Source organism: Mangifera indica, chromosome 5 (assembly GCF_011075055.1).
Source record: "Mangifera indica cultivar Alphonso chromosome 5, CATAS_Mindica_2.1, whole genome shotgun sequence".
Classification (NCBI taxonomy): Eukaryota; Viridiplantae; Streptophyta; class Magnoliopsida; order Sapindales; family Anacardiaceae; genus Mangifera; species Mangifera indica.
In genome coordinates, this window is record NC_058141.1 from 14,605,591 (window position 1) to 14,632,948 (window position 27,358).

General features: G+C 33.5%; 4 protein-coding genes and 2 long non-coding RNA genes across 9 annotated transcripts; 2 read left to right on the forward strand and 4 right to left on the reverse strand.

Annotated features, from left to right (window-relative positions):
• Positions 1-3,437: 3,437 nt before the first annotated feature.
• Positions 3,438-8,203, forward strand: LOC123215484 (3-ketoacyl CoA thiolase 1, peroxisomal). Its single transcript, XM_044635603.1, is given in 15 exon segments — positions 3,438-3,598; positions 3,685-3,761; positions 3,892-3,976; positions 4,125-4,251; positions 4,506-4,604; positions 4,695-4,762; positions 5,664-5,771; positions 5,859-5,936; positions 6,031-6,163; positions 6,259-6,355; positions 6,936-7,059; positions 7,148-7,256; positions 7,612-7,695; positions 7,827-7,889; positions 7,892-8,203. Coding segments are annotated over 15 exon segments (1,452 nt in total). The 5' UTR covers positions 3,438-3,505; the 3' UTR covers positions 7,999-8,203.
• A 160-nt stretch (positions 8,204-8,363) lies between these two features.
• Positions 8,364-10,622, reverse strand: LOC123215815 (thioredoxin-like protein 4B). Its single transcript, XM_044636063.1, has 4 exons — positions 10,064-10,622; positions 9,828-9,985; positions 9,350-9,416; positions 8,364-8,707 (listed from the first exon to the last, which is right to left on the reverse strand). The coding sequence occupies exons 1-4, from the start codon at positions 10,193-10,195 to the stop codon at positions 8,609-8,611; spliced, it is 456 nt and encodes a 151-aa protein (XP_044491998.1). The 5' UTR covers positions 10,196-10,622; the 3' UTR covers positions 8,364-8,608.
• Positions 10,623-11,313: 691 nt separating this feature from the next.
• On the reverse strand, positions 11,314-13,930 carry LOC123215713 (sm-like protein LSM5). The gene is made up of 4 exons (XM_044635922.1): positions 13,771-13,930; positions 13,565-13,688; positions 11,827-11,899; positions 11,314-11,554 (listed from the first exon to the last, which is right to left on the reverse strand). The coding sequence occupies exons 1-4, from the start codon at positions 13,802-13,804 to the stop codon at positions 11,522-11,524; spliced, it is 264 nt and encodes an 87-aa protein (XP_044491857.1). The 5' UTR covers positions 13,805-13,930; the 3' UTR covers positions 11,314-11,521.
• A 1,094-nt stretch (positions 13,931-15,024) lies between these two features.
• Positions 15,025-19,955, forward strand: LOC123217166. Of its 4 annotated transcripts, none has more exons than XM_044637974.1 (4): positions 15,025-15,237; positions 15,919-16,152; positions 16,475-18,913; positions 19,685-19,955. In XM_044637974.1, exon 3 carries the CDS (start codon positions 17,667-17,669, stop codon positions 18,897-18,899), a length of 1,233 nt encoding a protein of 410 aa, XP_044493909.1. In that variant the 5' UTR covers positions 15,025-15,237; positions 15,919-16,152; positions 16,475-17,666; the 3' UTR covers positions 18,900-18,913; positions 19,685-19,955. The 4 variants fall into 4 exon arrangements, with proteins under 4 accessions (XP_044493909.1, XP_044493911.1, XP_044493910.1 ...); XM_044637976.1 differs by lacking the exon at positions 19,685-19,955 and adding an exon at positions 19,012-19,406 and having other exon boundaries at positions 15,029-15,237; positions 17,723-18,913; XM_044637975.1 differs by lacking the exon at positions 19,685-19,955 and adding an exon at positions 19,012-19,406 and having other exon boundaries at positions 15,031-15,237; positions 17,710-18,913.
• Positions 19,956-20,093: 138 nt separating this feature from the next.
• LOC123217168 lies at positions 20,094-21,269 on the reverse strand. The gene is made up of 2 exons (XR_006502426.1): positions 20,581-21,269; positions 20,094-20,373 (listed from the first exon to the last, which is right to left on the reverse strand). It is a non-coding gene; the product is annotated as an uncharacterized LOC123217168 (long non-coding RNA).
• Positions 21,270-23,020: 1,751 nt separating this feature from the next.
• LOC123217169 lies at positions 23,021-24,484 on the reverse strand. The gene is made up of 2 exons (XR_006502427.1): positions 24,227-24,484; positions 23,021-23,298 (listed from the first exon to the last, which is right to left on the reverse strand). It is a non-coding gene; the product is annotated as an uncharacterized LOC123217169 (long non-coding RNA).
• Between the last annotated feature and the right edge of the window lie 2,874 nt (positions 24,485-27,358).

Genomic DNA, 27,358 nt, shown 5'->3' on the forward strand with positions numbered 1-27,358 from the left:
TAAGTTGATCCAAACAAACACGACAATTGACAATGAAGATCAAAAGCAGCTGGAGTCAGTGGTTATTGTAGACTTTTAGGTGCACCGAGCGACACACAGTCCCATTTGCAATTGCACAAAACACTTGTCCCCCAACATATGTTTTCTGAAAATATTTACTTCCAATAACAACTGTTGTGACTCATCATCATTACATATTTTTTAGTTGGGGTTCTAGATAGAATGCAAAAGCAAAAGATTTTGCCTGGTGCAAGAAATGCCTAGTATTGGGGAATATGTGAAAGAATACACTGTTGATGGAAGATTGTTGAATACACTTCGACCAACCATACCTGGACGCTGTGACCCCGAATGGAGGAAGCTTTGGTCACCAGATCCTGAAGCGAGACCATCATTCACAACCAAGCCTAATGTTTCCTAATGAAAGATGTGTGCATGAACCTACTCCATTCTTCAGGTACGTGGACTGTTTGACCATGATCAGAGCTTTTGGCATTCTGTTTCTTTTTCTTCCCGCCTCTGTTAATAGAAATATTTTTTTGTAAAGATAGGAAAAGAGAACAACTCAGATCATAGTAATAGGCTCTGAAAGGTTGCTATGATGATTTTTCCGGGAAAGTTGGTTTTTATTTGTAATTTTTGTATGAACACACGCATGTTAAAATGGTGTGTAGTTACGGATCCATTTCTCTTTCCGTTCCCAATTTTTTTTCTCTTTCATCTGGGCTGCTTTGAAAATTTTGAACTTTCGTGATTAAACGTTTTGAAAGTGTTTTGTAATTATTAAGAAACCAGTTGCTTTGAAACCTACAGTTGTGTGGTGATTGTACAAGGTGCCTTTCTAAGAAAGGTGATTCGGTTTTGTTTTGTTCGCTTCGCCGTCTTGCCCTGCGCCAACAACCCCACGCCCCCTTCAAATTAAGGAAATTTGAAATAACCTTTCAAAAAAGGCCAAAGGATTTTCCCACGTAAAGTATTTTATTTTCTTAAATTTTCATCCTTTATTTTAAAAATCTCAAATACTCATTTATAAATAGTTAAAATAAATGATTTTAAAGATAAAATTATTATTTTATTTGTAATATTAAAAATAAACTAAAATTTAATATTCTTTTTTTCTTTTAAACTTTAAAAGTTAAAAAAAAATTTCTAATCCAAGTTTTAAAAAATGAGATTTCTCTTATAAAATTTAGTTTTCAAATCTTCAATATCAAATCCGACATCATTACTAACAACGAATATCTCCTAATATTTTCTCTCTCTCCGACGATCAAACTTCTCTTGTTTGAAAAGTTTGGACGACATTGATTAATATTGAAAATAACTCTTAATTTCGTTGGAAAAAAGAAGACAAAAAATCTCGTTTTTGTCAAGGAAGACAAATCTCTTGTCTTCCTTGGGGAGACGATGTTTCGTCTTCTCTAATAAAATATCGTCTCTTGTTAGGTTTAAGACTGTCGATCGGAGAGAGAGATTGTGAGAAAGTGACTGTCAGAGAAAAAAAAAGGAGATGACATTAGAGTTTGAAAACTAAACTTTAGAGGGAAAAATCTCATTTTTTTAAACTTGACCTATTAAAGAAATTGTTAGTTTTTAAGGTTTATTAAAGGAAAAAAAAATAAAAATTTAAAATGTTAGAGTTTTGTTAATTTTAACTACTTATATGTGAGTAGATAAGATTTTTAAAATTAATAGAGTGAGAACTTGAGATAAGAGAATATTTGGGGGGTTGGGTGGGCAAATAGTCCTTTGGCCTTCAAAAAATGGGCACAAATTTGACTACCAAAAAATGAATTTAAAAAATTTAGGTTTGGATAGTTTTCACAAGTTATTTAGTTTACACACTGACGATAACATGTTTCTTCCAAACGTCCGTTAATAAAAAGACGCAGAGTAGTGACTAATCTAATCAAAGAAAGTTAAAAGCAAGCCATCGGTTGACAGTTGACCGACTGACTGAAAAAGACCTTGAAAGTTTTGCTTTTTTGTGGGTAAGTGAAGACCTTGAAAGTTGAATTCACATTCTTGCAGCATGTATCATGAAATTACGGAAAACTCTATTTTTTGGAAAGTAAATCATTGACGGCGTTTTTATCGTGAGTAAATTATTAAATGGGAAAAAGGATTATCTTCCACACAAAGTTAGTTTAATTTCAAAATTATATTTATAATTGATAAAAAATTAAAATATCTATTTATTGACTAATTATTATCAAAATTTTTAGTTAAAAGAGAATGATAAAATCGTTATTTCATCTATAAACTTTAAGATTTATATTATGTTTATCCTCTAAGTTTTAAAAAATAATATTTCACATCATTCTTAAAGTTTAAAAAATTTAGATTTTACCTTTAAGGTTTATATCATTTCTTTAACCACCACCATTCTTATCAACAACAGATTGCTTTTCATCTATTTTCCAAATCCGATGAAGAAGGACGCCCATCCACAATGACAAAGGATCTTCATCTCTTCTTCCTGATCCAAACGACAAAAAGACTATCACTTCTTCTTGATCACTAACCAGATTTCTTAAGCTATTAGAGTTGAAACCTAAAAAAGAGAGAAAAATGAATTTTTTAAAGTTTAATTATTAAACAAATTTATTAGCTTTCTAATCTTAGGGAAGAAATGATATAAATTTTTAATTTTTTTAGAGTAAAAGATAAAATAACGATTTTACCTTTATATCTAACTAAAAATTTTAATAATTATTATTTCATAAGTAAGTGTTTTAATTTTTTATTTATTGTAAATATACTTTTTAAAGTTTAATTATAGGAAAAAATTATTAACTTTCTAAATTTATGAGAGAAATGATATAAATTTTTAATTTTTTAGAATTAAAAGATAAAATAATGATTTTATCTTTATATTTAATTAAAAATTTTAATAATAATAATTTCATAAGTAAGTATTTTAATTTTTTACCTATCATAAATATAATTTTGAAATTTAATTAAAATTTAAGTAAAAAATGGTCTATTTTCCTTATTAAAAAACAATCTACTATTGCACCAACTCCTTCCCTGGCTGTATTCGAGAAGTTGCTTACCATATATATATATATATATATATATATATATATAAATGAAAATTCAACCATCCTCTCATAATGGCTGATTTTAGACTATTATGACACAAATTGTTATAAGAAAATTCATGTGAATTCTTACTAATATAAATTAGTGTATAAATAATCAATCATTAATCTTCGGCCTTGTAATATTAATTTTATTTTTTCAATAGGTCTTTTTAATTTCCAAATAATTATGAACAAAAATAGCTCAAGTGGCACGGGGCCCTCAGCCTGTGCGGAAAAACGTGGACTCAAAATTTCGTTGGTTATTTCCATGTGTCAATGGTGGCTGGTCAACTTGGTCTTTTTCTTCACTGCATTTTCCTTGAAATTACATCACCTTATTTTGTTCTGCTTCTCCATAAATATCACAACTCAGCCACATTATTTCATTTCAAATACATAAAAAACTGAAAGAGTCAGAAATGGAGAGAGCTCTCAACAGACAGAAAATTTTGCTTCAGCATTTACTACCACCTTCTTCTGCTTCACGAATCAATGAATCAGATGCTCTATCTGTAAGTTTAACTGATCTCTCTTTAGTTTCAATTCGTTTTTTGTTTTTTTGGAACTCTTTCCTAGTTTTTTTTTGGGTTAAATTTAGGCGTCTGTCTGTGCGGCTGGGGACAGTGCTGCATATCATAGGAAGGCTGCTTTTGGGGATGATGTTGTGATTGTTGCGTAAGTTTTAATGGTTTTTTTCGAAAATTGGATATCGATCTGTTGGTTGAATGAGATGTTGTTTAAATCTTTGTTACTCAATTTCACAAGGGATTAGTATTGATTTTTCTGGAATAATTGTATCAAACAGTGCGTATAGAACCGCTATTTGCAAGGCGAAGCGCGGAGGTTTCAAGGATACACTTGCTGATGATTTACTTGCACCTGTTCTTAAGGTTTGATTATTGCGAACGCCATTAATCAAATTGTCACAGAAAGGAATTTTTGAAGAAATAAATTTATTAATATCACTTTGGGCACAATTTCTGGCATTCCTGCTTTCTTTGATAATCTATATATTAAGGATATATATATTTTCTGCAGGCATTGATAGAAAAAACTAAGTTGAACCCAAGTGAAATCGGAGATATAGTTGTTGGCACTGTTTTGGCGCCAGGCTCAATAAGAGCTACTGAATGTAGGATGGCAGCGTTCTATGCTGGTATTCCTGGTATGCTTTTCATTTGTACCATATGATTATGCAATTTGATCATTTCAAACAGAGTCATTGCCAAAAGTTTCCAGTTCTGATATATTAATACTATAAAGAAAGAAATGCATTATTTTAATTTAATGCTTCTAATACACATGATTAATTATGATTTGAAGAACAAGACAGTATGGTGTCCTTTGCTTGTAGTGTTTATTATTTTCTTTTTAATTTCTTTATTTGCTCTTGGATCATATTATTTCTGTTTCAAACAGAAACTGTACCTATCAGAACTGTCAACAGGCAGTGTTCATCTGGCTTACAGGCTGTCGCTGATGTTGCTGCTGCTATAAAAGCTGGACTGTATGAGATCGGTAAGAGTAATTTTAATTTGTTACTTTCTTTATTTCCCTTCGTTGAGTTGTAAAAAATGATGGTCTTAACCTACATTGCTTCAAGCGCAGGTATTGGAGCTGGATTGGAGTGTATGACCCAGGATTCTATTAGCACAGTTCCCAAAGTTAACCCAAGAGTATTTTCAAATTCTGGTCGCTATTGAATTGTCTTTAATTTCAAGGCCAAACGACTATTTCCCACCCAAGGTTTGGTGCAAACTCACTTTCCCGTATAATAATTTTTGAAAATTTAAATATCCACCTTTTTGTTAAATTTTACTATTACTGTTAGGGATAAAATCATCATTTAATAAAAATATTTTAAAAACTATAAATTTATCAGATTTTACCCCACCAGGTTTAAAAACTAACAATTTTACCCTATCTTTCCCCACCCAAGGTTTGAAAAATCAAAATTTACCCCTTCCCTCTTAGCTTCTCTCTCAGTCATGGTTCATTTCCAACCATCATCGACCGTCACTGGCTAATGCATGAAGAGACTCAAATCTAGGTCTCTTCGTCGAGCGACAAAGAAATCTAGGTCTCTCTGTGGCACAACAGCACGACGGAGAGATCTAGATCTCTTCGTTGCTTGACAAAGAGACCCCGATTTGGGTCTCTTGGTGTGTTGGCCGGTGACGATCGAAAATGGACAATGACTGAGAGAGAAGCCGAGAGGGAGAGAGATTGTCTCCGTCTGCGGTTGCTGCAAAAACCCTAGGGGGGAAATTTTTATTTTTCGAACCTTGGGTGGGGAAAGGTGGCGTAAAATTGTTAGTTTTTAATCCTAGTGGGGTAAACTATTAGTTTTTAAACTTGGTGGGGTAAAATGTGATGTATTTATAGTTTTTTTTAAATATTTTTATTAAATAACAATTTTACCTCTAATAGTAATAATGAAATTTAATAGAATGTTGGGTATTTGGATTTTCGAAAGTTACCGGGTAAATAAGTGAGTTTGCACCAAACCTTGGGTGGGAAGTAATCTTTTGGCCTAATTTGAAATAGTACCTTCAAGTGAATTTGTACTATAAACAGGTAGACAGCTTTGCTCAAGCCCGAGATTGTCTTCTTCCAATGGGAATTACTTCTGAGAATGTTGCACTGCGCTATGGTGTGACACGACAAGAGCAAGACCTGGCTTCTGTGAGTCTATAGAACTTTTATTGCATTATTGACTCTTGATGTGAACATATTGTTTAATAGCTTAATATCTTAAATTTGTGAGAATAGGTTGAATCTCATAGGCGTGCTGCGGCTGCAACTGCATCTGGTAAATTTAAAGATGAAATTATCCCAGTGCATACAAAGGTAAATTCTGTGTTGAATATATATGCACAGAATTTATTCTCTTTATTATTATTATTATTGTTGTTGTTATTTAACTGATAAAAATTGTATTCAGATCGTGGATCCAAAAACTGGAAAAGAAAAGCCTGTCACAATTTCTGTGGATGACGGTATCCGACCCAGCACAAACATGGAAGATCTGGCAAAGCTGAAGCCTGCATTTAAAAAGGATGGGGCCACAACTGCTGGTATTAAATAAAACTTACGGAAGTTTGTCTGTTTAGAATTTGGATCAGCATAATCGTACATTTCAATTAAAATTTATTTGAAAACTGTATCATAGGGAATTCTAGCCAAGTGAGTGATGGAGCTGGAGCAGTCCTCCTTATGAAGAGAAGTTTGGCCATGCAGAAGGGACTTCCAATCCTTGGTGTGTTCAGGTGAGATCTAGTTATATTGATAGACTTGCCCAACAATAACTATGTGTTGACTAGGGAACCATAAGATCTAGTTAAGGGCCTATACTGTTTTGCCTCTTATGCCTGTGTTAAAAAGGTTTGATGTTTAGCATATTCTTCCATGAAGTTCTTCCCCTATCCACATGCCGTAATTATTAACACAAATACGAAAGAAAAGTATTGATCATTCAATTGCTTCTCTCTATCAACTAGCCTAAACAAAATGAGTATGGTTTACTTGGCATCAAATGCATCCCAAGTATAGTATGGAAATTTAGAGGAGATGATGGAGACCAGCATTGACAAATTGAACTAGTCAATGGAATGGTAACCATGTCAGCGCTAGCTAAAGGGTTACTCTAAGCAAACTTGGATTTGGGACATAGAGCAAAATAGGCAGGGTTAACTTGGGATATGTGCAGATATAAGTATTGATTAAAAGCTATTACTCTCTTTTGCTTCAGGGGCTTGATATGACATGTTGGATGATTACTTTCTGAATGTAGTTTTCTACAGATATTCACATTCTTAGACTTTATAAGCCAATGTGCATTCCTTGCAGAAGTTTTGCTGCTGTTGGTGTAGATCCTGCTGTCATGGGCATAGGTCCAGCTGTTGCAATACCAGCTGCGGTGAGGTCTGCAGGTCTTGAGCTTGATGATATTGACTTGTTTGAGATAAATGAGGTATTACATTCATATTATAGTTATTACCATGGTAAATTTGTTTAGAGTTCTGAACTTTTAATCTAAGCATGAATGGTTCATATTCCAGGCATTTGCATCCCAGTATGTCTATTGTTGTAAGAAACTAGAGCTTGCTCATGAGAAAGTCAACGTCAATGGAGGTGCAATTGCTCTTGGGCATGCTTTGGGTGCTACAGGTAAGTTGTATTACATGTCGTATAGAAAACCCTTAAACTGTTGATTAAAGTTTGCACTGTATATCCATCGATGTTGGAACCAACAGCTGGAGATAATATATTAACATGTGCACACATTTACTTGGTATGTATGTGTTGTATGGGGCATGATCATATATTATTATCTAGGGATCATGAGTTCTGCAGTAAAAACAGTGAGACAAGGTTTAGGTCATGAGAAGTTTTGATCTTTTATAGTAAAAATTTTACTGTAGGTACATAATATTAAGACGCCCATTGCTTATGTATTTGTGTTGTACAGTAAAAATTTTAGTGTACGGCCATAATATTAAGATGCCTACTATTTATGTATTAGGTGCTCGTTGTGTTGCTACTCTGTTGAATGAGATGAAGCGCCGGGGCAAGGACTGTCGCTTTGGAGTGGTATCCATGTGCATAGGTCCCTCTCTCCCTCTCTCGTATATATAAATATAAAAATATGGACCAATTTAGTTATGGAGTCGTGCACCAAAACATCCAAATTTGATCCTTTTAATTCGTTAACCATCTGGGGATGTACCATCAATGCAGGCTCAGGAATGGGGGCTGCAGCAGTTTTTGAAAGAGGGGACTCTGTTGATGAGTTGCGCAATACTTGAATGCGGAAAAGAAAACTCTCTTATCAAAGGATGCTGAGCTGATACATTTATTTGCTCCATTGCTGTCCGAAACTAGATTGGTTGATGATGGAGTTATCTCATAAAGGGAACTGATAGGAAACAAATAAAGCCGTGTCTGAGACCAAATACATCACCCCGTCTCAGATATACCAGTGATTTTAGTCATATTCAATTAGTAACTTAATATGCACATTGTAATCATAATTTTGGGGTTTAAATAGACAAATCTCTTGATGAGATATCAAACAAGTCAAACTGAACTAATATCAATAAAATTTGATTTCCACACGTATTGTTGATGTTATGGTTGCAATTTTTATTTCTTTTAAGAAGTTTCTAGTATTTGTTCATTAATGTTGTTAAAATAAAAATTCATTTCTTTCATATTTTTTCTGTTGTTAAATCGTTGAAAAAGCATGAGTTAATCAAGAAAACAAAACACAGAATCTAAAGCCAACGATAAAGTTGTATTTTGTTTATTTACTCGTGTGTAGAAAATTAGGTCAGCACTAATCTTTGTTCACACTGGAGATAGGTGCTCTCATTAGCTAATTTATGCACTGGGCAAATCACTGATCTAGCAATATCAATCATCGGTGTATGTGCCTATGTCATACAAACCAAACATTAGAATCCGTACACTGTAACATTATTGACCTAGGAACTTTATGGAGCTCCAAATTGATTTGATTTCTATACATCCTTGTAAAACAACTGATATTTTGGGATGCGCTCTGGAGGCAGAGGGCAATTTACAATTAGCTTGCCTTTCATGGCTCCCCTAAATATTGCCTGCAAGAATGGAATGCAAGTGTTAACATGTTAGTCAGCCTGTGCGTATCATTTTGTAATATATCAATTACATGCACTAGCAACAGAACCACTCACAAAAAGGCTGAAATTAGATTATCCCTCGAAATAAAGAAACTTTCTTGGCTAACATAACAGCAAAATCTCAACCAGAAAAGCTAATAGATCCTAAATAGTAGCTTATAACAATACATGCATAATGTTCTTTTCAGACTGTTAATTAATTAAGCCCCAATGAGCGGCATTGTGCTGTCCGAAGTTAAATGTTCTTATTACAATACATGAATTAAGCAGGTGTTGGGACCCGGGCAATCCTTTCCTAATAACATGTTTTCTTTTTTCTGAACTAGAGAGGTTGAATTCAACATCGGCTAATCCTTAACTACTAATGACACACATAGCGTACATACAACATTCCAAAAATTTATCATCCATTTCGAGTTTGCAGATGTCCACCCAATGAATGTAATGAACTCCATTGTGTCGCTTGAAAAGATTGTTGCAAAAAATTTCATGATAACATAAAACAGTACAAGCACCATAGCCATACCCACAAAGCAAGGTACAAACTAAATAGATGAAACATTTGAGTTTGCTAATTACTGATGGAGAAAGATGCCATACCTCCACAACATCAACAAAGTCTTGTTTCCTATGAAATGCACCCACCCATTTCGTGTGATCAGCAGTCCTGTATGAGCAAAAAAACTAAATAAATAAATCCAGAAAATTTAGACGGTTAAAACACAGAAGAAACTTAGCCCTAAACCCTAAACCCTACTCTGCAACAAAAGGAGGGTAAGACCACTACTCTGCAAGTAGCTAATTATGTTAGTTGCACGATTTGGGAAAAGCCTTTCTTAATATGTTTTTTCAATATCGAAGTTTAGAATACCTTTCAAAGAAGGCGTTTTTTTTTTATTTCTATCAGAATAATCCCCTTAATTCAAAGAGCTTCAATTCAATATCTGTTAATAGTAGTAAAAATTTCAATAATTCAAAAGAACAGAATGCGTGTTGGTATTTCAAAACTGAAATAAGTTTATAGAAAATTAATAATAACAATAATAATGGAAAATAAAGGGAAATATACAATACAAACCCAGAATCCATCTTCATATGATGAGCATTAAAGAAGAAAACGGTTGACGGAATGAAGGTGATGTCGAAGTACTTCACATAAACTTGAACATCTTCCGAATCAATATCAACCAAGGCCACAGTGGCAAACCTTGAAACATCGCGTGCCGATTTTACAAGCTACAAGGAAAAAACGTGAGAAAAATAGGTGGAATTGGAATAAAATATAAAGAAGAAAGAGGAAGAAAGAGATAATACGATGTCGTCGAGCTGGAGACAAACGGCATCGGCGGAGCGACCGAAGCGGAGAACAAGAACCTTGTCTATTGTATCTCTAATGATGCTGTCTATTTCTTTCTTATTTGTTAAAGTGGTTAATAAAAAATCCATCCTGGGATTTGAATTTTAAGGATGAGCTCCGTAGTGGTGAATTTGCAGGGATGAACGCACCTTGGTAACCAAAAATCCGGGGAACCACGCGGGGTGCTCGTGTCGGGGTTTTTCGTAATTTCAATCACTCGCGGTTACGAGGTTTTTTAATATTTTCCTATTTTGAGGCGTTTTCTGATATTTCTCAACACAGGGGTTTTTGTTATTTTGGGGGTATTTGATATTTTCCAGTTTATGAGTTTTTCAAATCAAGAGATAATTTCTTACATGAGATTACAGTCGTACAACAGTTCTTATAGGCATTTTAACAAACACCAGGGAACATAAAATTTCTCACCATTTCTTTAGACCCAAACAAATAACAATCGTAAATTAGAACAACTGGAGAGATTATTACACTTTAAAAAAGAAAGATTAAAGAAAGAGGAGGTACCGATCTCAACAGCGCCTCTTTTGGATCATAAAATGAGGTAATGAAATTGAAATTATTCGCAACTGAAAATGAAATTCGCTGTAAAACAAATTGGATTCACGGTAATGTTATCCTGACCGCTGGAAGCTGTTTTTTGTGTTTTATGTTCATGCCTTGGAAGCTTTGTGAAAGGCCGGTAGAAGAGGAACTGAGGAAGAGAGAAGGTGAAGAGGAAGAGAGACCAGGTTGACAAGATACTGCAGTGAGTTAAATAATTCCATTTTAAATATATGAGCTGACATGGCAATTTTGTGATAGGCAAATGATGTGGCATATGCTAGCTAGATGCCACATCAGTCAATACATTGAACCAACAAAGTAGCTCTACTCGTAGCATTACTTTTTATTTGAATTCATATGAAATTATGTGAAAATAAAAAAATATTTAAAATAATTTTGGATCCGATTTAAAATTAGTTAACTTTTAGATATTTTGATTTTAGTTTATGATATTTTAAATTAAAAATTCGATTTAATTTAAAAAATTATCAAATTAATTCAAATAACCGAATTTAAATACCCCTAATTAGGTGGATGAAAAATATGTTCCTAGGTTAATTTTGGGGTGGGAAAAGTAAATAAATAACTCATAATTTGAACCAAATGAAAGTACATACAAACAGCAATTAACTCAAGTGAATAAGTCTTTGGAGCAACAATCAGATGGATTGGAATTGTCTTGATAATAAATGGCGTTTTAAACATAATCTATCACCAACATTACAATAGAACATCTCTGAATATCACAATAAGAAGAGCTTCACTTGGATGACATGTCCTCATAAAAACAGAGGGTGGAGTCCAGACCAATCACATTCAGCCAAAAGAAAAAATAAAGGTTAGATTATATGCTCTCATTCTGGATCAGGTGAGCCACCAGGAACCAGCTGCATTACAAACAAAGTTCATGTTAGTAAAAATATTAATAATTTTTTGTCTTCCATTTGAAATGGCCATCACCAACAAACAATAAACTTTTGTGTCTCACCCCTTTCCCTAAGAATGCTACAAGGATTATAAGTTCTTAAACAGGCAGGCAATAACCATATTTCACAAATTATGACTTCGACACATCTCTGGCTAATACACACTAAACAGAAAGCCAAGGCCATAGGAGTGCATGGACTTTTAGATGAAAACCACACAGGTTAATACTCACAATAGCAATGTTGTTTCCATTAAGTAAAATCTGATCGAGCTTTGTGATCCGTCTACCTTCAGCTGTGATCTCACTGTAATACAAACACCAAAGCCGGAAATTGAAAAAAATCAGATATTAACACATGAAGTCTCTCAAATTATGAGGATAAAAAAAAAGTGTCTAGATTCAAATGATCATTATAAGACATAATGTATACATGCACACAAATAGAGATTCTGGAGCACTTGAGATGGTTTTAATATATCCCATTATTGCATTGTTCTTTCCCAGCTTTCCATAACTTATGAGATGCAGAGGCAAATAAATAATCCACAGCTATACCTAAACTTATAAGGTTGCTATAATTCTCCATAAGTGTGAAGATGTTCAACACAGAAATTCATTTGCAAAGCCAACATGCAAGAAGATAGTGTCACACAAGAGAAATTAATGGAGTCCCAGAAAAATAATGATTTCATCAAAAGGGGGAAAAAGCCCTAAGCTTAAACAAAGAGAAAGAAAAATACTCCAGAATATATGATTCGAAGATATTTATTAAGGCCATCAAAATCTGAGCTTCATACTGGGCTAAGAAAGCTGAACTAGTAGCTTTCTTTCCTTAGCAACAACACAAGCAAACAAACTATAATTTTTAGGTCATAGATTAAGCATTAAAGTGCTCATTGAAAATAACAATGTAAATTATAATTCAGGAATTCAGCATCTGTCATAAGAGCTGAGAGCTATACCCTGTCAGCAGTTCAACCAAGATAACTTATATAAAAGTGAACATAGGCCACTAAACACCACTTGAAAGCTGACCAACTCCCCACCATACCAGATTCCCTAAAGACTGTCATTTTGGAGTTTAACTTGACAAAGTCATCTGTTAAGGGTTGAAAAAGCAGAATGGGTCTGTACATCCCTAAGGGTTGAGAAAAGTATAATCCCCAGTAACTATAGATCTTAAAGCCAAAAATAGACCAATACATGAACTTCATCTTCTGCAAAAAGTAATCCTCCAAAATTTTCATTCAAAACTGGACTTGCTTCACAATTTTATGACATTGCCAAAGAATGGAAAATCTTCCTTGAGTGCCCTAAGTATATACAGGTCATTTTGAAGAGGAATTCCAACATTAATCAGGAGCATTCCCATCCTAAAACAAAACTAAATGATTATCTTTACCACTTAGATACTACATGCATGAAAAAAATAACTCTGCTGAGTCTTTATTTCCTACAGGAGAATTGCAAGTTTGAAAAAATTACTCTGACCAAATGGACAATCTCAGATTTACAATTCCAGTTCCCGATAATCAAATAATGAATTCAAAGATATCTAATTGTCAACCAAACAAGTATATAAAAGCCCTTCTCACACAATCAGATACATATGCAAAATGAGAGTGAGGGGCTTCCTCCTGCCTTCACCATCTTGGGTTCCTTAACCGCTTTTATGCTTTCCAAAAAATACATCATAATTCACATACAGTTTCCCAATTTAAAGTCAAAAGAATTGTCATTTGTGGTTCCGGAGCAGACACAAACACCGAACACAACACGAATCATTATGACACATTCCTCCCCCTCAATATATAGAGGCTCAATCACACATTAACCCCTTTCTCTAGTCCAAACACATCACAAAAGCATAAACTAAAACCCTAGCAAACTTAGCTCAGTCGATATACATAAACCCTAGCACATAAATGATAAGAAATAAGTATATGCAGATTGAGGAAGAGAGAAATACTATTCAGTGACGTCTTCGAGGACCATGTTGACGTATACATCGAATCCCCTGAGTGTACCAACAAGCTCCTTGTCTCCTTTCATTATCACCCATATTTTGGATCCTATGCACCTGTCTATTAGCTCTACATCCACAAACAATTTTATCATTATTATTTTCTGAAGAAAAATACGATAGAAAATGGAGGTAAATGTAGACATAGGTACCTGATGGCAGGAGCTGCGAAGGATTGTTGGCCATGGCGGTGGTGCTCGATAAAAGGGGGCTTTTCTTTTAGGCTTTTGACTGCAGTGTATAGGTTAGTCAATAAATATATGTCAAATTTTCATAATTATTTAATTGCATAACAAAATTTAAACTTAACTTTATAAAAAAGTGAGTAACTAATAAAAAAAATTATGTTGCTAATGGAAAAATAGATATAAAAATTATTAAGGAAAAGGGCTATTTCACGATTGTTAAAAAATCTAAATATTTATTTATAAATTAATTTTTATTAATATTTTTTATTTGAGAGAAGAGTAAAATTATTATTTTCTCCTAAACTTTAAAATTTTAAAATTCATAACTTTTTTTTCTTAATTTAAAAAATTAACATTTTTTTCTTAGGATTAAATTTTAAAAAGTGACATTTTATCTTCTTTCATATTTTCTAGTAATTTTTTGAGGGATGACAATCGCTCTCTCCTTTTAGTGTCTTTTCTCTATTCGAAGCATTCTCCCTTTAGTTGGATTTTGTCTGGATTTAAAGAATTTAGACGAAACCCTTTGTCTATATGACAAAGGTATTATCTAGACGAATTGTTGTCGTGTGGATGATGATGACTCATCTAAACCAAGGGTTCGTCATCTCCACTGTATACTCTTGATTTGGACACGCCATCATCATTCATATGAAAGGGTTTCATATGAATTTTTTGAATTTAGAAGAAATCCAATTAGAGAAATTTGAAGGGAGAACCATCATTAAGAGAGAGAGAGAGCAACCATTGTTCACTAAAAAATTGCCGAGAAATTTGAAAAGAGAGAAAATATTATTTTTTAAATTTTAATCCTAATGAAAAAATGTTAGTTTTTTAAATTAAGAAAAAGAATTATTATAAAGTTTTAGAGTTTTAGAGTTTAAGAAAAAATAATAAATTTATCTTTTTTTAATAAAAATTTTAATAAAAATTAACTTATAAATAAATATTTAGATTTTTTAATTATTATAAGTGTATTTTTGATATTATACTAAATCGTCAAATTATTATTATTATTATTGTTAATATCCTGAAATCTAATTCATAACTAATAGATTTAAGTAGTGAACAGTTATCACCGACAGAAAATAAGCCACGTGTAAGATATCCACCGGTTTGCCACCAACAAGAAGGCGGTTGCATTCCAAGCCGCAATGATCTCTTTACTACCTTTCAAACAGAGTATTTCAATTTCCATTTTCCTTTTTTCTTTATATTTTTATCTTATATTAATTAAAACCTCCCCCATTCTCCCATCCATCTAGAAGAAGTCCGTCACGCAACCTTTCTATACATTAAAAATTCCAATTCACACTCATTGGAATTTCAATCTCTTCTCTAATTTTTCCTCCCAGCGCCTTAATTTTTACGCTTTCCATTTTTTCGAATTGATCTGCTTACTTGACTTCTGATTTCTTATCCAATTTTTAGGTATATTATTTCGTTTATTATTTTTGTTTCCTATTAATATAAGATTTTTTTATGGTTTGGTGGTTGGTGGTGATTTTAGGATCATGGGATTTAGTTTATGAGTTGAAGATGTTGAAATTTATTTTGAAACAGGCTCAAATTTGGAATTTTTTTGGCGATCATATGGTTATTTAAATATATGTGTGATTACAATTACTACAAAAAAATTCATTATAAGATCAAATGCCATAATGCTTTTTAGGAAACGGGTTTTTTGTTTGTAATTTTGTTGTGGTCCTTTTAGAATCAAGTCTTGGATAATAGTGGAATATGGAAGGGTTGGCATATCATGGATATTAGATTATATACAGACTTACTGATTTAGGATTTTGCGTTTGTAATTTGATCTTCTTGGTTATCTGCTCTGATTTGTATGGTGTAAGTTTGTTTTCTGTATTAACTAGTTCATTTATCTTTAAGTAGCTCTGGTTGAGGCTTTATCATCCTGAAATGCATATAAAACGAAACTAAATTAATTTTTTATGCCCTCTTTGTGTGTTTTTTTTTTTTTTTGGTTCTTACATTCGGAGTATACTGGCCAGTTATTATGTAGGTGTCCATTCCTCCCTTTTAATGACTACAAATTTGAAAATGAAATGTTTACTTTATGATGATTGTTTCTGTTTTGTGGTTTAACTGCAGGTCTTAGGACTCAGTCATGACCTTGTGGCGAAGGACATCGTTATAACTTGTTTATTCAAGCCTTCAATCCTTGAGCTTTGTAGAACTATTTACTTCTGAACTGTTTGTTACATGCTTTGGAGCGCTGCTTGAGTGTTTGCTTTGTGATTTCAAAGTATAAAGATTTCATAGTTTCAATTTTAGCACATAGAGATTCAGAAGGTTGCTGTAGGAAACCTGTTTAGAGTTCTTGTGGTAAGTGTACATGCAATTAAGTGAAACATACAATTAACTGTGTTCCAAATCACATTATTGTATTGGATTCCCTAGCTGACTTCATTTTGTTTTATTCACATTTAATCATGTTGTATATCTCAATTAATGTTGTTTATTAGTTAGATTGTTAATGGTTGCAATGCATATATTTATTGTTTTCCTATTCAATGTATGATTCCAATTGTACTTTGACCTTGTATACTGAAGTTTCATTGGAAGGTTATGCCATAAAGCTAAGAAAGCTAGTTGTTAACTTGATGAATTTATTGCGATTGCTTTATGAATGATGAGTCTGTTACAGATTGGCTTGAGGAAGAAGGAAGGACTGGACGGCATTAAATTTAATGTGGGTTATGGGGCATCTTTCTCATTTCACTGAATGCTTACATACACAATTCTAGAATGATCCAATCATGGTTAAATATTTCTTATACATCTCAGATGTACAGACGGGTTTAGTCTGAGGTTTTTTGGTTACATTTAGCCATACCTATGGTAGCAGTTGTAGTTATTTCTCCTTGATAAGGTTATTCATGTTTGGATTGATTATTTTTCTTTTTTTTCTTTTTTTTGTTTTAGATGGAAGCTTTTGGTCTTAGTAAGATGCTATTGAGACAATCATAAAAATAATTCAAGAAATAAAACTTCTGAAATTATCAAAGTGGTAGAATTATACTGTTTGTTGACACTAGTTGGATGTCAATTTCTAGGGTTTTCATGTGAAGAATTTGTGGTATACTTTGTTTATACTGAATCATTTTATGGCAAATTTGATGGTTTTTTTTTTTTTTTTCTGGGGCCTTGTTTCTTTGTCATTGAAGTATTGTTGATACTTAAATGATGATTTTGAAGTGGCTATCCAGCTACTCCTTGCTTAGATAATTGTGAGCTAATAAGAATCCTTATGTTTCAATTTTCTTTTCTGGTTTTGGGCTTGGATCAGGCTTTAGAAAACGCTATTCATGACAAATTCAAAGCAAATAGATTTATTCATTAAATGGGCTGCTTGTTGAATTATCTGATGTAGAATTTATTATTTTTAAAATAAGAAATATGAAGGATTATGTTAAAAGTAAAGAGAAGAATAATATCCACTATAAGCACAGAATCCATGTTGAAATGGGGACAATTACCTAAACAAAAGCCATACTGATCTGGGGCTAGTGAATTATGGTGTTTTAGATTGCAATCTTTTCAAGATCAAGAAGAGTTTAATTGATCTTGAATGGAAGTTGGACAAAGAAAAGGTCGCTCTCTGTGTGTCACATTTCCTGTGATTGTCTTTGTTAATTGGTTCTCTTTTACTCATCAATATTTTTGTTTTCATTTTTAGTGACATTTGTTTTACCATTTTGAACTCGAGATCTTATGAGTAAGTAATGATTTGGTGCATTCCATTTCATTTGGACTTGTGAGAATGATGTTGTTAAATTTGTGGCTCACTTGCAAGTTTTGATGTCCCGCATTTGGTTGGTATTTTTTATGAATGAACTATGTTTAGTGGTACTGTTGATCTGATGAATTCAATATGTTTAGTAACTTACAACAGTGCATGCAAGATGGCTGGTGTGAAACGAAGAATGTATACTGATTCAGATATTCAAACTCTTCAAAAAGAATTAGATGAGGCATCATGCCCTATCTGCATGGACCATCCACATAATGCTGTTCTCCTCCTCTGCAGCTCACATGAGAAAGGTTGCAGATCTTTCATCTGTGATACAAGCTACCGACATTCAAATTGTTTGGACCGGTTTAAAAAATTAAGGGAGAGCTCTCAGAGCAGTGTGACTTTACCTCATTCTTCACCTATAAACTCTTATAATGCTAGTAATACTTCTGATGTGAACTTGGCTTTGAGAACTCATGTGATTGAAAGTAATGAAAATCGAAATCCTAACAGAAGCATACATTCACATGTTGGATTTTCTGAACAACCAGGGGAAAATAATCATCAAAATCTAGGTAGGCATTTAGAAATTCATGGAGAGGGTAATCTGAATTTGGAAATGGGGAACTCTGAGTCCTTGCATGAGAGGACTGAACTTGAAGATGTTGATGTGGATAGTTCGTTAGAATCAAGCTTGAATTTGACTTGCCCTATGTGCCGAGGAGCCATTCAAGGCTGGGAGGTTGTAGAAGAGGCCAGAAAATATCTCAACTTGAAGAAGCGATCTTGTTCCAGGGAATCATGCTCCTTTGTAGGTAGTTACCAGGAATTGCGTCGACATGCTAGGAGGGTTCACCCAACAGTACATCCCTCAGAGGTTGACCCATCCAGAGAACGAGCTTGGAGACGCCTTGAGCACCAACGAGAATATGGTGATATTGTCAGTGCCATTCGCGCATCCATGCCAGGTGCTGTTGTTGTTGGGGACTATGTGATTGAGAACGGAGAGAGATTATCAGCTGAAAGAGAAAGTGGCACTGGTGAAGTTAATGGACCATGGTGGACTGCTTTCTTTTTGTTTCACATGATGGGTTCGGTTGACAGTGTTGGTGAATCGAGGGCTAGGTCAAGGGCTTGGACTAGGCATCGGCGTTCGACGGGAGCTTTATCCGAGCGTCGCCGGTTCTTTTGGGGTGAGAATCTTTTGGGTCTACAAGATGATGATAATGATGATGATGACCTGCATATATTGAGTGATGCAGGTGAAGATGGATCTCCAATCCCAAGAAGACGGCGGCGTTTGACACAGTCTAGGTCTGACGAGGACCATCCATGAGTGATCCATTTCTGGTAAATTCTTCTTCCTGACATGACTTTGATATCCAGTGGCATTGAATTTCAATTGTTTTTGGCTGACTCAAAAGGTATTTTTACCATCAATGTTCCAGTATTATGCAGAAACTGCTTCTCTTAAGGGGAGAAGCTTTGTGGTGATTAACATGCTTTTCCATCTTTCTGGAGTGAGGGGTTTCATGTAAAAGATATATTGAATGGGATTATTATTAACCTTGACGGGTTTCTACACGCATGGGAAAAGGAAGGAATACTAGAGTTTACCGGTTTACTGAAATTTATGTCCTTCATATCTAGTTTCCTATGATTTCTACTTTCAAAGTTGTGTTGTATTATGAATTGGGTATTCCTGTGTCATTTCTTTTCGTCTCCATTTTACCTATTCTAGACCTGTTGCAATAGTTTCAAATTAGTGAGTGTTTGTTTTATGCATTCAATCATCTAAATTACTCAATTTCTATCTTAACAGAAAGTGTTGGAATTTGTTGAATATAGTCTCAACTTGATTCATGTCCGTTTTCTTGATTTAAACATTACCAAATTTTTTCTGAAGTGGAGAATGAACTTGTGGTGTCAAATCCGGTGAATAAAGTTATGTTATTTGGTTGGAGCCATGAAAATGAAAATGTATTCTAATCTGCTGCATAAAGCGGACCCGGTTTTCAATAGACTAGAATGTTTTCGCTGTCTGCTACATCAATTTCTGTCCGGAGTACAACTTACAAGATTGATTAGTATGAGGGGGCTCTGAATTAACCATCAAAGCAGTGTTAAATGCAGACGATGTTGACTGCAGTCTTCCCACCAGATGTATGAAGGCAGTGCTCACCTGGGAAGGAAAAGATAAGAGAAGCAGACGCACAGAACAACATGGACATAAACCAGTAGTTGGAACTCTGTCTGGTATCTTAATCCAGACAACACCACAAGCATTGTAGATTATAGAAGAATTAGAGCATTCAATTTCCTCCCATGTGACCCTGCTCGGTGATTGCGCCACACACATTAAGGCTATACTATAAAGTTTTCATTACGCTAATTATCTCCTTCAGGCACAGACACAACCCATTTCCAACTCTAACCATAATTTTAACATAAACTTCACTTGGCCCCAAATGAGAACCCCAAAGGAATTTCATACATTTGTTAACACAAAATTGAATCCCATAATTTTATAAGTAAAAGGGTGAACATGAAATCATTAGAATTATAAATTATTGGGTCAATAATGCTATCATTAATTACACTGATGATCCCAGGGAAATCACAGAGCATTTTCCTTCCGGTTTAGAGTGTTATAAACCGTCCTTTCAGGCAAAGCATCTAAGAATCAATATGCCAGTAGAATAATTTAGCTTACCTATTTTGTACTGCAATCACTATTGTTTGTCCCCTCTTATTAATATGCCAGTAGAATATCTAGCTTTTTCTTCACATGTTATTTTCCTTTCCTTGATCTGAGCCCAAAAGCAGAATATTTTAGTCAAGGTTAATGGAGCTGCACAAGCAACGCAATGTGTGTACATGTATGTCTTCAACGTAAAGAAAGGGGAAATTTTTCAATAATTGAAAATTTCATGAATAGTATATTAATGGTTGGCAAATTTCAACATTTTAGTCTTGTATAATATACATTGGCATGTTAAAAAGAATCACAAGCCAACCTTCCTCCACTCGCTGCCTAGTTGTCTCTTCATCTTCCTTAGATTCACCTCCATATTTTCTGTGCCTTCTTCTCCACAAAACCCTTTTTGTGTGGAGATGAATCTTTTAGCATACAGACAGCACAGATAGATGTTTCAGTGCTGCCCATTTGACCACTTTAGTTTTATCTCTACTCTCCTATTACACTACATATAATTAGGACTCTCAAAATATCAAGGTGAACATGCAGGTGAGCAAAATACACGCATAATATTAATTAAAATGAATACCATTCGCATCAAAGCTTATGCCTAAAATCACCCTGAATTGTAGCAGATTTTTCAATGGCTCTTCAAGGTGATACCTGAACAAGCAAGAGACATTATTCCATCTTCTACTTAGCACTCTGAATTTAAGAAGAGTTGGAATAGAAAATAGAAGGCAGCATTGGATCCATTCTATGAAGATGAAGAAAGAAGACATTGTTGGAGGATTAGGCTGCAGCAGTCACAAAACAGATTCAGTCACTCATGCTGCAGCTGGTAATAAAGTTTTACCTATAACTGACTCAACACTATCATCCTCCACAAACTCAAACGAGCAACAAAACACACAAGAAAAGAAAGAAAAAAAGCTTGATAAAACCGGAACAATTTCAAGAATGAAGGAGCTGCCTAGGTGTGCTGCTGCTGCAAAATCAGGGGAAGGAAGGCAAATTTATTGGCAGAAAGGTACTACAAAACATAACTTTTCACTGCAAAATTTACTTATTTTATATTCTTTTGACCCTCCAGATTCTCCAATTTCACAATCGATCAGAACAGCCAGGCCTTGAGTCCCCTAAAATAAGTTTCAGAAGGAAGGTGGAAAGTTGCTCCACCACTTCATCTGTCTACTCTGGAATTTCAATGGCTTCTTCATTGAATCACCAAACCAATATAGTATCTTTGAATTCAACTCCTATTCACGACATAAATTATTTCACTCCAAGAAAAGGAAATTGGATCACCACCGACTCTGAATGTATGACCTTCATCCCTCCACATACATGTCTCTTTGCATTAATCGACTTGCATATGAAGTAATTTTTTTTAATTCATTTCTGTGCAGTTGTGGTGCTAGAGCTATAAAAGAAAGACCTAAAGTGGCTGAAGAAGATATGATTGATCTTGCATGGAAATGAGTCAAATTCAAGTACAGAAGTTTGATTAGGCCATTGTTATAATGAGTATCTGTAGATGGGCTTGGTTCTATTGCCAGTCTGTGCAGATACCAGGAGCATTTAATTGTGTAAACATCAATGCAAGGATCTGAAATGTTACATGATTTGCCCAATTAACTAATTATATTTTCCATAGCATTAACCAGAGTAGGGAAATGTCTGGTGCAAAATTAACCTTTAATATATGTTCAATATTGGACTCATCACCTAACGCACGAACATGCATGTTCATTATCACCAAAGCAGGGATCATGGTTAATTTTGCCCATTCCAAAAGATGTCAAGGGGCTACGTGGGCTTTTAGGTTATCAGGCCTCCATAGAAGATTCGTAAAGGGTAATTGAAAGGTTTGCCAAGCCTGTCACTCGATTTCTAAAAAAATATGCATTCAAATGGTCAAAAAAGCACATACAGCCGTTGGAGCCTTTAAGCAAACTTTATTTTAGATGCTCGTCTTGCCATTACCGGATTTTAACAAGATGTTTGTGTTGGAAACAAATGCAGTGGGGGCTGGTTTTGGGGATTGTCCTCATGTACGAAGGTAGGCCCCTTGTTGTTTTTGTCGTGTAATCTCGAAAAGACAGAAAGAGCTTTTCTAAAATGGGTTTATGGACAGGATTTGACGGTCATTATCCTTATAGATAAGGTTGGATACGAGTCAAGCCCAAACAGGGTTTAACTCATTTTTAGCTAGTTTTCAGTGAACGCAGACTCAGGTTTGGGCTCACCAAGCTCTCTGAACATGTGTTTATATTTGGCTCGCTTCATAATTTTAGTGTTTGGGATCGACTCGTATTTAACTCAGGTTCGTGTATTCTGACTTGAGTTCACTTTGATCGGCCTTTGGCTCATATTTCAGGATCAACAGCTCGACTTCAGACTCGTATTTTATACTCATGTCAAATTTTAGATTATTCATAATATTCTTTATGAAAAATATATACTGCATATATACAAATAAGAATCTTAAATTCAAAAGTTAAAATACATATGTGAAGAATATTATTAGTCTAAAATATATACCCATCCCATTATCATCATTCATCAAAAAGTTTGATTTCTCCTCAATATTAGATTCCAAAGACATAAAGGTTTTTGTTCCCTATTAATTTCTGAAAACATTTTTTCCCTGTTGCAATTAACACATGAGAAGAATCTTGACTAATATTTCTTTGTTGTATCTGCATTTAAAGCATACGTAATTCATGAATGATTAGTATATTACAGTACAATACTTGTATAGATAACAAACATAGTCATTAAAATAGTAAATTAATAGGCAACAAAAATCTCTCTAGCAATGCAATCTCCCACAAAAATACAGTAATTAATAGGCTACAACAGGAAATAAACAAATCAAACAAAATAATAAAAGTCATGTTGAAAACTAAGCAAAGTTCTTGCCTTCCAGTTGCTTTTAGAAAAATTGCTCTTATAATCATGTTCATAAATCAAAAGAAGCTAATCATTGTCTCTCTATATTCTAATCTGGGTCTTGGTAGTGGCAGTTATACACCTACACATTTAACACAATGCAGTAAATAAACTTCCACAGAAACTGATGATTAACTGATAAAAACACAAAGAAAATTCACTTGTTCTAGCATCCAAGCAAACAGATGGTGCTAAGACAAAGCATTTTTAAAAATGTACTCAAAACTCACTTGTTCTTCAATGCAGCAAATAAGCTAACACAGAAATTCATGCTTTAAAGATGCAAGTACTCAAAGACATAGACGTTCACATGGGGTCTCACATCCAAGCACATGGGTGGTGCCAAGACAAAGCAAAAGATCAAAAAAAACTTCTGAAAATTCATAAAGAAGTAAACATGCCTGTGGAGTCCAGCCCTACCCTGTCCTACATACTATCAATATTGAAGATTATAATTTATTTCCTTATAATTCATATAAGAAAACGAAAACTACTGAAGTCGCCAAAGCAACAGATATCAGTAAAAGTTTCCAGAGACATTAGTCGCCAAAGCATCAGACATCAGTAAAAGTTTCCAGAGACATTAGTCGCCAAAGCAACAGACATAAGGAAAAGTTTCCAAAGACATCAGCATTATAAGCATTATAAGGAAATAAATTATGCCTCTGGATTCGTATATTGAAGTCACCGCTCAGCATTTGGTGACTTCAATATTCAACGCTTTTGTATGTTGAAGTCGCTAGAGTGTGTATTCATCTGTTCTACATACCATCAATATTGAAGAATATGCGTCTAAAAATTGCATTGAACCATCCGTTGCATATAAAAAAAAAAATATGCTAACATCATTCACGATTTTGAAAGACATACAAAATTAATAAATCTAAATTAACAAAATCAACTGTGAACAATAGGACAAATTGAAGCCAAACTGAAACAATTATCAAATATACACTAGTCTTCCTAATTTTTCAAGCATAGGTAAGGTGCAGAACATGTATAAGCCATACAAATACAATACAAGATGCAGACATTGGTAGTCGACGAATGCTGAACAGAAAAGTAACAGACGACATCGCAGTCATGGCGGCTAAACGGAGGAAGTGTTGACTGTTGAGGAACGATAGACGACAAGGCTTGTGCGGCGGCAAGGTTTCATGCGAGTGTGAGGAGTGTGAACGAATGCTGCGTCCCTTAGGTTTTGATTTAGTTAACTCTAGGTCTTTAAATGTTTTGAGTCCGAACAAGTTCTCTTCGAATTAAACCCTACTTGCGGCAAAGAAATGCGGTCACTACTTGCTGTATGGACATTTCATTATTCAAACCATTAAAAAAAAAAAAACTTTATTTCTTAATGGATCCAAAGGGAACTTTGATCAGCAAAATTGGGTTATGAAATTGTTAAGGTTATGATTCGGAGATAATATACTACCGGATTGTGAAAACAAATCATTTGATGCTTTATGGCAACGGTTTTGTTGAACAGAATGAACTATTGGCTCTATCAAAAGTTAAGGTGGCGGGCACTGAGAGGCGGCGAATGATGACTGATTGCAAAAAATTATCCAGGAATTATTACTAGACTTCACAAGCCATCCAAGGTGTAATGCATCATGAAAAACTTCTCTACAAGGTCGAGTAAGAGTTAGTACTTGCAAATAATTCAGTTTTTATCCCATAATTTTTGTCTAAATTTTCATGATTCCCCTTTTGTCGCTTATTTAGAGGCTAGTTGGGTTCTTACGGGATTGGAAGAATGTTATTCTGAAAAGCTATATGCTAGGGACATTGTCTGCTCCTCGAATTGCCAGAATTGTCATTTACTTTCTAGTTTTGTGGTCAGGTAATCTGATTGTAGCTGTTGAGTTTAAATAAAGAGGTTCTCCTGTTTGGTTAATAGATAATATTCAGATTCATTACACTTTCCTTCATTTGTTTGTGCATATGTGGTATGGTTTTGGTTTGTTGTTATTGGAATTGAAGGGGGAACTCTATCAGATTCCAATATTATCATGCTGATTGATCTCGTTTCTGATAAATAAAACTGTATCCACACCACACCACACCACATCAGAAAAAACTAATCTGAGTAAAACCAAGAGAGAGAGAATCTTATTCCTGACCCAAATGTTTAATTTCATTTTCAAGACTTGGCTTTATGTTTGTGTTTGCTTGTGTCCTCGGTGGATCTTTCCTCCGTGAAGCTATATGTTATCCATTTGACCTGTGTTATGATTGTTCTTTTATAGTTTGAAATCCTGTCACCACTTTTGGCTCGGCACGGCTTGACAGAATCAGCGGCATGTCTTTCCTTCAAATTTAGTTTGGAGGTTAAAAGGATTATTTTTTACCGAGTTTTAATATCAAGACAAATATATATTTATGGGATTTGAAAATTTTTAAATTTTATTTATAGACTAAATTTTATTAAAATTTTTTATTAAAGGTGAAGATAAAATCATCATTTTATTAATAATATTAAAAAATATATAAATTACATTAAGTTTTTGCTCTAAATTTTTAAAAATTAATAACTTTACTCCTATCAAAATTTTATAATTTTGAAAAGTAACATTTTTTCTCTCCCTCCCCCCAACCAAAACCTAGGGTCTATTTTTTACTATTTTTGGGCATCGGCAACATTGCTTTTATTTAAGGACATATCGACCACTATCTCTCATCATCTTCGATATGTAACGAAGACACATCAATTCAAAATACTTTTTATATCGGAGAGATAGTAATCAGTGTGTAAGTTCAAATAACGTCGTCAGTGGTTAGAGAAGGTAAGAAAATAAACTCTAGGTTTTTTTTGAGAAAGGGGAATATTAATTTTTAAAATTTAAAGAACAAAACTTAATGGTTTTTTTATAATATTATTAATAAAATAATAATTTTATTTTTATTTTAAAAAAAATTAATTCATAAATAAGATTTTAAGTTATTTAAATTTTATAAATATGTATTTATATAAAAATTAAAACTGGAGTGGAATCCAGCCACCACTTTTGGTTTGGCTGGTACTCTTTGCATTTTAATTTTTGAATGAATAACCTTTTGCAACCCAAGGTTTAGTTTAAAAACACTTTTCTACCCTTAGATTATATAAATAACACTCTACTATCTGAAATATAACACCGGTAACTAAAAAAAAATAAAATTTATCATAACTCCAAACACATAAAATTAATAAATTATCCCTAATAATTAATTTAAGAGTAATACTATATATACTCATTTTAGATACACAAATATATACACACTTATATGTGTCATCATATGATTGGTTATTGTGTTATTCTTAATTCAAAATCACTCAATCACATAATGACACATATAAATGTATATATATTTGTATACTCAAAGTAGGTATACATAGTTTTTTTGTTAATTTAATATAAAATTATCATTTTCTCTCTCTCTCTTCCCTGATTCTTCATCTGTTTTTATTCAGCCATTTTCTCACTCCCTCTTCTTTGATTCCTTTACATATTTGCCAAGTTATTCCTCTTAGAAGTTTTAATTTTTTTTCCTGTTCATTTAAATCAATTAGGCAATCTACACAATTAAATATAAACATCAAATACGTTCTACACGAAGAAATCACACAAAATTTTACTTTTTTTTTTTGCATTACAACGCTCTTAATTATCTAAAACGTATTCATAAATACGAGTTTATGAAGTTTTGAAAAAAATAGTCGTGGATCTAAGGGTTGAAGTTAGATTTTTATTTTAAATTTAATTTTTTAATTTAGATTTTTAAGGTTTTAAATTCATATTTTGATATTGATTTCATAGTACATTTTGAATTTTAAATTAGATTTAAGGATAAACTGAATACAAATCAAATAAAATTTAAATTATTTTTGAGTGAATCTAATATCACATAGATTGAAAATTATTTAATAATATTTTTATCCTTTTATCAGTTTAATATTTGTTAGTAGTGTTATATTTTGGGTAAAAATATTATTTATATTATTTGAAAGTAGAAAAGGTTATTGAGTCAAACCTTGGGTGGGAAAATGTAATTCACTCTTACTTTTTAAAGGGGGAGGAGAAGTACACAAATAGACAAATTATATATTCGGTGGCTTGTTTCTTGTGGCCATTAACCTATTCAGTAATATTTCCAGAAAA